Source organism: Camelina sativa, chromosome 11 (assembly GCF_000633955.1).
Source record: "Camelina sativa cultivar DH55 chromosome 11, Cs, whole genome shotgun sequence".
Classification (NCBI taxonomy): Eukaryota; Viridiplantae; Streptophyta; class Magnoliopsida; order Brassicales; family Brassicaceae; genus Camelina; species Camelina sativa.
The window spans coordinates 37,513,981-37,523,919 of NC_025695.1; the positions used below are offsets into that span (position 1 = coordinate 37,513,981).

General features: G+C 38.5%; 3 protein-coding genes across 3 annotated transcripts; all 3 read right to left on the reverse strand.

The window, feature by feature from the left end:
• Positions 413-1,156, reverse strand: LOC104728722. Its single transcript, XM_010447667.1, has one exon. The coding sequence runs from the start codon at positions 1,154-1,156 to the stop codon at positions 413-415; it is 744 nt and encodes a 247-aa protein (XP_010445969.1).
• LOC104728723 (glutathione S-transferase T3-like) lies at positions 1,800-2,804 on the reverse strand. Its single transcript, XM_010447668.1, has one exon. The coding sequence runs from the start codon at positions 2,802-2,804 to the stop codon at positions 1,800-1,802; it is 1,005 nt and encodes a 334-aa protein (XP_010445970.1).
• On the reverse strand, positions 6,410-8,176 carry LOC104725398 (protein DETOXIFICATION 55-like). Its single transcript, XM_010444062.2, has 2 exons — positions 8,091-8,176; positions 6,410-7,982 (listed from the first exon to the last, which is right to left on the reverse strand). The coding sequence occupies exons 1-2, from the start codon at positions 8,127-8,129 to the stop codon at positions 6,528-6,530; spliced, it is 1,494 nt and encodes a 497-aa protein (XP_010442364.1). The 5' UTR covers positions 8,130-8,176; the 3' UTR covers positions 6,410-6,527.

Sequence of the window (9,939 nt, forward strand, 5' to 3'; positions counted from 1 at the left end):
GCCCATCATATTATTTATAGTTGTTGGCATATCTGTAGAATACGATAAATCGACATGAGAAGTTCCGCTTCCTTCTCCGTGATAGAACTCCGAGGGATAGTAGAATTTGTATTCATGTCGTTCGTCTTCCACTATCATGTTATGCAGGATGATACATGCTATCATTATTTTTCCTATTTTTCCTTTATCCCAAAAAAGTGCGGGATTTTTTACGATTGCAAATCGTGCTTGCAAGACTCCAAATGCACGCTCTACATCTTTACGACATGCTTCTTGATTTTGAGCAAAGAGTTTTGCTTTTCGGCCACGTGGAAGTGTAATGGATTGGATGAAAGTTGCCATTTCGGATAGATACCGTCAGTGAGGTAGTACGCCTTATTGTATTGTCGTCCATTGACAACGTATGTAACTCTCAGACCTCGGCCCCTAGGATATGATCAAACACCGGTGAGCGGTCCAAAACATTGATATCATTTAACGTACCTGGTGGTCCAAAAAATGCGTGCCAAATCCATAAATCTTGTGATGCCACAGCCTCTAGTACGATTGTCGGTTTTCCAGATCCACGTGAATATTGTCCTTTCCACGCAGTGAGACAATTCTTCCACTCCCACTGCATACAATCTGTGCTCCCTACCATTCCGGGGAAACCGCAATGTTCTCCAATATTCATCAATCGTTGGAGGTCTTCCGTTGTAGGTCTTCTGAGATACTCGTCTCCAAACAGATTTATAACTCCCTCAACAAAATGTAGAAGGCATTTGTGGGCGGTTGTTTCAGCGAGTCGTAAATATTCATCCACCGCATCTGCCGCACATCCGTATGCCATCATACAGATAGCTGACGTACATTTTTGAAGTGCAGAAAGACCGAGCCTTCCAGAAGCATCTCGCGTTTGTCTAAAGTATGAGACTCCATTCTCAATAGGATTAACAATACGAATGAACAATGGTTTATTCATTCTAAAGCGACGGCGGAACATAGCTTGAGTATAAGTTGGATTATCACTAAAATAATCATTCCATAACCGAGTGTGGCCTTCTTCGCGGTCTCTATTAATGTGCATTCTTCGGATTATTGGAGCTGGTGGTACTGTCGGGTGAGTGTAGTGGTATTGAATCTCATCCACTAAACTATCAACCTCCTCCTCTACCATTTCTTCAATTTCATGATCAGAACTCCAATTAAACATTTTTTATGAGAAGTTTGGTTTATTTTGAAATGGATTTTGGTTTTTGATGTAAGGGTTTATGTAAATGTGTTTTGGCTTATGACACTTTGGGTTTGTTGTTGAATATTAAACAACAAGAAATGAAGAGAAGAGAAATGTAGAAGAAGAATCGAATGAGGATGAGTATAGAAGTGAAGTAGTTTTAAACTGATGTGTTATATAGACCAAAGACAACATACACGGCTCAAGAAAACAAAACCCATTCACGGCTTGAAGTACATGATAGCAAAACCTATTCACGGGTTGGACAAAAACCAAAAGTGTTCTCATAAAAAAGTCATACAAACCTTACAAAAGATAATCAACACTACAGTGGACACTACATACCAAAAGATAAGCAACATGTGACCATAAAAAACAAGAGAACAACACACGGGTTGAACACTGTCCCCTTCGTGATTGCACTCGCTACTTGTTTCCTTCCCCGTGACAACGAGACAGCTTAATATTTGTCCTCAAAAACCTGAAACAAACGAATAAAACACCACGGTATAATTAGTCTAGGCTCCAACAAAAGACAACACAACAAGAGACATACAATCTAACAGAATAAACAAAAGAACAACACCTAGATGTTTGTCACCATCTGGCCTATGAGTTTGTCCCTAAGTGTAACTTTAGCGGGTGTTAGTTCACCCTTGTTAATAAGGCTGTCTAGCAATCTCATTTTGGCATGTCTCTCCTTAGCGGCTTGTTCTTGCTCCTTTATTGCTATGATCTTATCTAACTTAGCCACAAAACCATCCTTCACATCAACAATCACTTTCGGTTTCTTCCCTTTTCTCTTAGAAGCTTTAACCCGCGGAGGCCTCATCTTAGCTCCATCATTGCACTCTCCGGGTGAGTATGCTCCTTCTGAAGTGAGTTTAGTCCGCCTATGGCTACACTCCTCCGTGATCCATTTCTGATCATGCTTCAATTCCCTCCAGCAATGTCCTAGCAGAAATGGCTTGTCCATGTCGTTCTTGAAAAGCTCATACGCCATGCTCAATACGTCATCTTTTGATTCTCCACTCTTTCTACTTGAACTCGCTTGTGCGTAACACCCCACAAACTTATTGACCGAGTGATTTATCTTGTTCCACCTAGCCTTACATTGTGAAGGCCCTCTTGCTATTGAACCAGATGAGCGATCGTTTGCTTTGTAGTAGTCAGCAACCCTCTTCCAGAAACTTTGAAGCTGCTGCTCATTACTTACAACTGGATCATTGCTTGTGTTTAACCAAGCGCTTATGAGATTGACATCCTCCTCTGCAATCCACCGCTTTCTAATTCCTCTTCCTCCGTCTTCTTCATTCTCATCAACTGTTAACTCGATACAGTCTTCAGAGTCAGATGATGGGCTAAAGTGAAGTGGCATAGAAGAGAATCCAGGACTAAAGTGTACAGGTTGAGAAGAGAAGGTAGAGGTAAAGTGGACAGGCTGAAAAGAGAAGGTAGAGTTAAAGTGGACAGACTGAGAAGAGGATGTATTTGGAAGAATCGGATTATCAGAACTGTTGGAGTCTTTTTGAGAATTCATAAGATCAACAAAACATGTATGTGGAAAACGATTAAGGTTTCTAGGATCCATTGCTTATGTTAGTGAAAGCTGATGTAAAACAAAAAGGGTTTGTAGAGAAAAAGTTAATGGTTTAGGTTAGTTGGTAAGGTGAAGTTTACTTTTAAACCAAGTGGATTAAGGTTTTCAAATTTAAGTTTTTACCTACACTACAACAACCACAAATTTATTACATTAAAACAACCTACAAATCCTACAACATCAAACAATAAGTTTGATGTTGAAGCATTCATCAATGACTGACTTGACAAGTATCTTCCTAATAAAGTACTAACCATATTTAATACAACCAACAAACAAAAAGCAATCATCAATGACTGACTCGACTCAAACAATTGATCAAAACTTAAACAATTGATCAAGACTTGAACACTTTAAGAAAAATAAAAGACAAACGGGTTTCGAAAAAGACTTAAACACTTGAGGAAATAAAACAACAACACACGGTTTCATCACTTATGAAAGCAATAAGACCAAACCTTTTCACACAATTTTATACAAAACATCAAACATTCAAACAATCAAATACAACAACAATGGTTCAACAAACTATAACACAAAGACAAACATAACACTTCAAGCATATAAACACAAACAAAATCTAACAGACAAACTCATTCCAACACAGAAACTCAAACCAAATCTAACAACAACATTTGAAAGAATCGGATTCCATACCTTTCAAATAAGAGAATCCAACCACTGTGTCCACTTCATGAATACCACTCTTTAACATTTAACCTCGCACAAAACATGACAAAAGAGTCAATATTAATCACACAATTACTTATACAAAAGATAAAACTAAAACATTCTACCCTTAAGTAAGAACAACAAACGGCTTCACTCTACAAGCTATAACAAGAAAGATAAACATATCTAATCACATAAAAGACAATCAGACAATAAATCGATTAAAGCTCATAACCGTAAACCCTCCAAACAAATCTCTCAAACAATTGAACATCAAACAAATCTCACAATATACGCCTAATAAGTCAAATCGACAGAAAACATTCACCATTCTAACAATCAATCTAATTAATCTGAAACCCTAACAACTAAAGACCACCCGATATGAATCAACATAACATGCAATAAATCGGAAAATGAAAAGACCAACCTTCTCTTTGCGATTCGTTAGCTAGTGGCCCTCGCTGTTCGCTGTACGCCACCAGAAGAAACCTCCCCCGTCCTTGTCCCACCAAATGGAACCTCCACCGTCGTTGTCCCGCCAAACGAAACCTCCACCGTCGATTTGACTTTAACACCCAACCGTCAAATCAACAATAGACACCAATCTGGAATCCAAAAGCCTCTGGGTGACCATCAACCAACCAGTTTAAGCCAAAAAATTCAATGGATTCGACGTGAATCCATTGATTTTTCCGATTACATATGAATCGCGTGTTCTCTCGCCAGAGTTTTTGAGAGAGAAGAGAGAGAGAGACATAAGGGAAGAAAGGGAAAAGAAAATGAAGAAAAAATAAAAAAAACGGTTTTATATTTACGAAACCACAATTCAGGAGCCGCCACGTAACGCTCCTAAAGGGTTGCTCAAAATCCTTCCGACAGCAACGGTTCTCCGTTTATGGACCCATATATGGGTTGTTTATTATTAATTTGCGGCCCAAATCCAAGAGTAACTTAGTGAGTACCCCTTACTAATGATGGTCTTACTTTTTCTCCTGATGTTCACTCACTCATATGATAATGCATTTTTGGCACTATTTTCTGTGTTTGGAGGAGATGGAATTCACTTCTCAGCTACACAGCTCGATGTCCCTGAAGTTACTGAACTTAAAGTGCAAAGTCCAACTCAAGGTGTGTGAATATTTGCATAGGAAGTTGACTACACAATGAAGTATGCGAGGTGCTCATAATTTTGCCAAAGTCTCTTTGGACTTCGACTGGTTCATTCTTGTTTACTGGCTTGAAACCCATTTTAAACCGGGACCAGGCCAAACTAACTTTTTCTTCTCCTTCTCTTTTGCCTTTTGAATGTTTTCGATTCCTTGTGTTTTCTTTTTTTTGAATGGTTAGAGACTTAGAGTAATCTCAACTGCATTACATCTGCCTTGACCTTTCTTAGTTCTGTTAGCGTATATAGCACAAATATGAACGTACGTATTGTTGGAGATGGATCCGGTTATCTTCTGGTTCACTTATGGTTAAGAAGACTTGGTCATCAAGTTGGTCGTGAATCTCTCGAGATCAGCTGAGTGATTTAGTTTCCTTAATATGCAGAAATCTGATTTGTACTGATTGTTTTTGTGTTTATATACGTATGTAGATCGAACATCAATAATATACAGAAAACATTTGATCCTCTGTTTGTTCACGTATTATTGTCTCCTTGTTGACTGTTGTTAAATTTTCATTTCAAACTCCATCCACTCAAATGCTCACACGTTAAGTTGTTTTTATTTCCGCTTTCCCCATTGATATTAGTTTGTCCAATAATAACAAACTCATAATTGTGGTGTCAAGTTTACGATTAAGCATTTTACTTTATTCTTGCGAACCTGGCCGTGTGAATTGACAGAGATCGATCGGTAAGGGTTTAACAAAAAAAAAAATTAATTGTAGACAAAATTGCTCAAGCGAACGTGTTGATGTAGACAAAAAAAAAAAAAAAAAAAAAAAAAAAAAAAAAAAAAAAAAAAAAGAAAAAAANCACGTGTTAAGCAAGACACGTCATGAATCGTGATGGTACGAACGGAAGGTATATGAAGTCTCTGAGGTAAAAAACGTCAAACCTCAAAGGTCTTAGTATTTGTTAACAACAAAGGAAACAAAACATATTGTGTGTCTCTCTCCTTATCTCCTGCCCACCTATCTCCTTCGGGCTTACTTTCACTACACCCAAATATGTATATTGTTTCTTGGCTAATGTATCTATTAATTAGATTTACCGTTTCTCCATTTACTAATTTTAACCGGAACATAAATTCTTTTGCATACAAAATTTCTAGATATATATATGGTCATACAAATTTTCTGAAATTAGGCAACTCAGTTTCATCACCGCTTCACCATATAACTAAAAATTATTGATGTCAAATTTAGTTATTAGAACAAATAGTTAAAATTACTTTCTTTTCTGTTAGTGGATTAATCATATGCCACATTTGTTTTGAATCTCAATGATATTATGTTTTTGAAAATGTGACAGTGATGTTTGTTTCATTTCAAACCTCATTAAACATATACTAGCTGCTTTATTACACTGCCAACATGTAAACATTAATTTGGATTGAGAATGCAGAATAATATATTTCCATTTAAAGGTTTCTGAAAGTATGGGATTAAAGCTTTAGTTGTTGTGAAAGATAATTAAGGTGAAGAAAAGAAGCGAGAAGGCCACAAGGACACTAATATGATGCCTATTTTGGTTATGGGTACACATGCACATGCTTGCACATGTGTTCCGGCCAATAAACTCTTGTTTTTCCATGTGGTTCGGTATCTCTATATACACTCATGCACCCAATATATCTTACACGTCATGGTCATAGCCATCGCATCCGTTGAAGTCGTCATCATCCAATTTATGAATCCATTCGCTTCAATAATGCAAACCTTGGTTTCCATAAAGTTTTACATTCTCTCCTTAATTGTCTAATGAAGACACTTGTATTAATGTATAACAAACATACATATAGATATGGAAACAATTTGTAATAAAAGAAGACAGAAACGGAGATACAGTATGAAGAACCAAAAATATTGCTGTTAGTATAGTATCCCTTCTTCGCATTTTACAATAATTTGATCGACATCAGGTGAAACGACGTTTTTACCCACCAAGTCATGAGCCTTCAGAGACTCTTTGTTCCAATCTGTGTTATAGACAACGGTCAAAATAGAGATTGCACAAGCTAGCTGTGCCCCAAGCAATCCATAACATAGGCCCATGAAGCCTAAACCCGACACAAACGCTAAAACAACGGCCACGGGTGCTCCAACTACATAAAAGGCGTAGAAATTAATCTTAGCTCCTACACGTGGCCTCGCGCTGCCACGTAGGATCCCACAGCTAATGGTTTGAGGACAGTTGGCAAGCTCACAAGCTCCTATCACCGGAAGAACCGCCGCCGTCAGCTCGAGGACTACTCCGTCCGCCGTGAAAACTCTCCCCCATGCGTCTCTCCCCACGGTGGTCCCCACAAGTCCAAATACTGACACGGCCAAGGCGGCCCCAACCGCTACAGTCGCCGCGGTACGTGCTTTCTCCGGCCGTCCTGCTCCTAACTCGTTGCTTACCCTTGTGGAGACCGCGGCAGAGAGGGCCGTCGGGATTGTATACATCAATGACGTTGTTTGGATCACGATGGCGGCTGTTGCAAGCGCCACCTTCGGCTCGGGGAGATATCCAGCGAGGACCGTCATGAACTCGTACCACCACCACTCCAAACAAACTGCCATACAGCTCGGGACAGCGAATTTGACCAGCGTTGTCCACACTTCATCTTCACCGGGGTCTCTCAAACCTGACAGCATCAACGGCGTATCAAGACAAAGAGACTTAGAACTGGTTTTGTCGTTTTCGTTGTCGTTGTTGTTTTCCAAGTAGATGTAGCAAAGGAGAAGCGACAAGGAGATGAAGTTGGTCAGAAAAGAAGAGACGGCGACTCCGGCGACTCCGAGAGAGACGTAAAACGTGAAGAAAGCGGTAATGGGAAGATGTAAAAGGACGGAGACTAACGTGCACCACATCAAAGGCCAAGTGGTACCTTTACAACGTAAGTAAATACGTAAAGGATGAAGGAAGCTATTAGCAAGAAGATCAGGCAAAGAGAAGGTGCAATAGAGAGATGCCACACGTGTGATGTCATGTTGTTGGCGGAGCATTAACATTAGAGGCGTGAGGTTTAGCCAGAGGAGTGAGATGGGAAGAGAAGCTAAAAGAAGGAGTAAGATGGTTCGCTTGAGGGTTAAGGAAGCGAGTGAAGGGTTTTTGGAACCGATGGCTTGACCACAAAGTGGTTCCATACCAGTGGCTAAACCGGAGAGGACGGAGTAACCGGTTATGTTGGTGAAACCGACGGCTAAGGCTCCTCCAGCGAGCTCGAGACTACCGAGCCGGCCCATACACACGACGGAAGTCATGTTCTTTAGGTAGTTTAATATGCTCATGGCGGCCACCGGGAAACTTATGTCCCAAATCCTCTTCATCTCCTCCACCACCTTTTAAATATTTTAAATGACAAAAATAAATAAATAATGAGAAGAGATATTTGAAAGACTCTAGCTGAGGGAGAAGTGTACCGAGAATATAAATTTTAGATATAATACCTCGGGATTTATGAGACGTGAGTCTTCTTCGACCACCATTGTTAGAATTTGTTTCGATTGAGATGAGAGATTTATAAAATATATATGAAGAGAAGATGCCGTTTTATAAAGATCTTTTTTTGTTTTGTTTAGTAACGTGGGGTTTGAGTTTGGCATGGGTTTTTTTTTTTTTTTTTTTTTTTTTTTTTTTTTTTGCNGTGATGTCATTATTTATATAACATTTTTATGTGAACTCTAATGTATAAGTATTAGATTATTAGTATATACAAGAATATAAATACAAACTACGTACGTATAGTTTGAGAAAAAAGTATGACTAAAATCAAAACGATCTTTATTAAAATTCGAGACGACTCTATCCTAAATTTTATTAAACAACAGAATTTATTGACCTAAAAAAAAGTACGAATCCAAATCTGATTTTGTCGTACAAAAGTGTCACATAAACAAACGAAAGTATAGGCATGTGGATTTTAAAAGAACAAAAATAGAACAAAACTCAAATCAAATTTCTTCTCAACATTCTGATCAAATTAGTACAAAGTTCCATTATTGATTATTGTTGATGTTTTGTGTTTGTGTGTTTACGATGATGAAAAAACAGAGTAAGAAAGTAATACTTTTATTGATCTAAAATTTGAATGTATTACAGATTCGATTGTGTTGTGATACAAAGACTCGATCTATGCTTATATGAACCGAACCATTATGTTGTGTGATAACAGACACAACTTTTTGATCAAAAGACACAACTGTAAAACTGAACAACTTGTATCCCTTAATCAAATAACTAACTTATATAAATGTGTTGTGTTATGTAAATGTGTTATATTATGTAAATGTGTTGTGATGCGAGATTTGATTATGCTTCAACATTCCCCCTTAATCATATCTCGGCTTCACTCCAAGCTTTCTTCTAAGCTTTTCAAACCTTGTAACACTTAAAGCCTTGGTAAGTATATCCGCGAGTTGATCTTCACATTTGCAATACTCAAGTTGAATGAGTCATTTGTGCTCAGCTTCTCTCACGTAATGATACTTGATCTCTATGTGTTTTGTTCTTTGATGCTGCACCGGATTCCTTCCAATTGCTATTGCAGACTTGTTGTCACAGAAGATGGGAGTCCCTTCTTCAAGCTTTAAACCGAAGTCTTCTAATAGTCTTTGTAACCATATGGCTTGATTTGTTGCTGCACATACTGCGATGTACTCTGCTTCCATCGTTGATTGAGCCACTGTTTGCTGCTTACATGACTGCCAACAAAACATAGTTGATCCAAGACTAAAAACATAGCATGTGGTGCTTTTCTTGTCTTCAGGACAACCACCCCAATCACTATCCGAGTAAGCTATTAACCTTGGTTTCTCTTTTCTTGTAAAGAATACGCCAAAGCTTGAGGTTCCCTTGACGTATCTTAACACCCTTTTGGCTTCTTGATAATGCTTCATGCGTGGTGATGACATGTATCTTGATAGATAGGAGCTTGCATACATCACATCAGGTCTTGATGCACACAAGTACAAAAGTCCTCCAACAATGCTTCGATACTTCAATGGATCTCCAAATTCTTTGTCTTCATCTTCTCCTCCTTTTCTTTTTTTTTTGTGGTGTAATTGGAGTGCTCACACTCTTGCTTTCCTTCATCCCAAACTTATCAATAAGTTTGTTTGCATATTTTTCTTGTGAAAGAAATATGCCACGATCATCTTGGATCACTTCCATCCCAAGGAAGTAGTTCAGCAAACCAAGATCAGTCATCTCAAATTCGCTCTTCATGTTCTCCTTGAATGTGTTGATGAGTTGAACATTGTTTCCGGTGATGATGAGATCATCGACGTATAAGCTAAC

Coding starts and splice junctions, on each gene's coding strand:
- LOC104728722 (XM_010447667.1), bottom strand. CDS start 1,156: ATGGTAGAGGAGGAGGTTGATAGTTTAGTGGATGAGATTCAATACCAC.
- LOC104725398 (XM_010444062.2), bottom strand. CDS start 8,129: ATGGTGGTCGAAGAAGACTCACGTCTCATAAATCCCGAG. Junction 7,983..8,090: donor CACGTCTCATAAATCCCGAG/GTATTATATCTA, acceptor AATATTTAAAAG/GTGGTGGAGGAGATGAAGAG.
- LOC104728723 (XM_010447668.1), bottom strand. CDS start 2,804: ATGGATCCTAGAAACCTTAATCGTTTTCCACATACATGTTTTGTTGAT.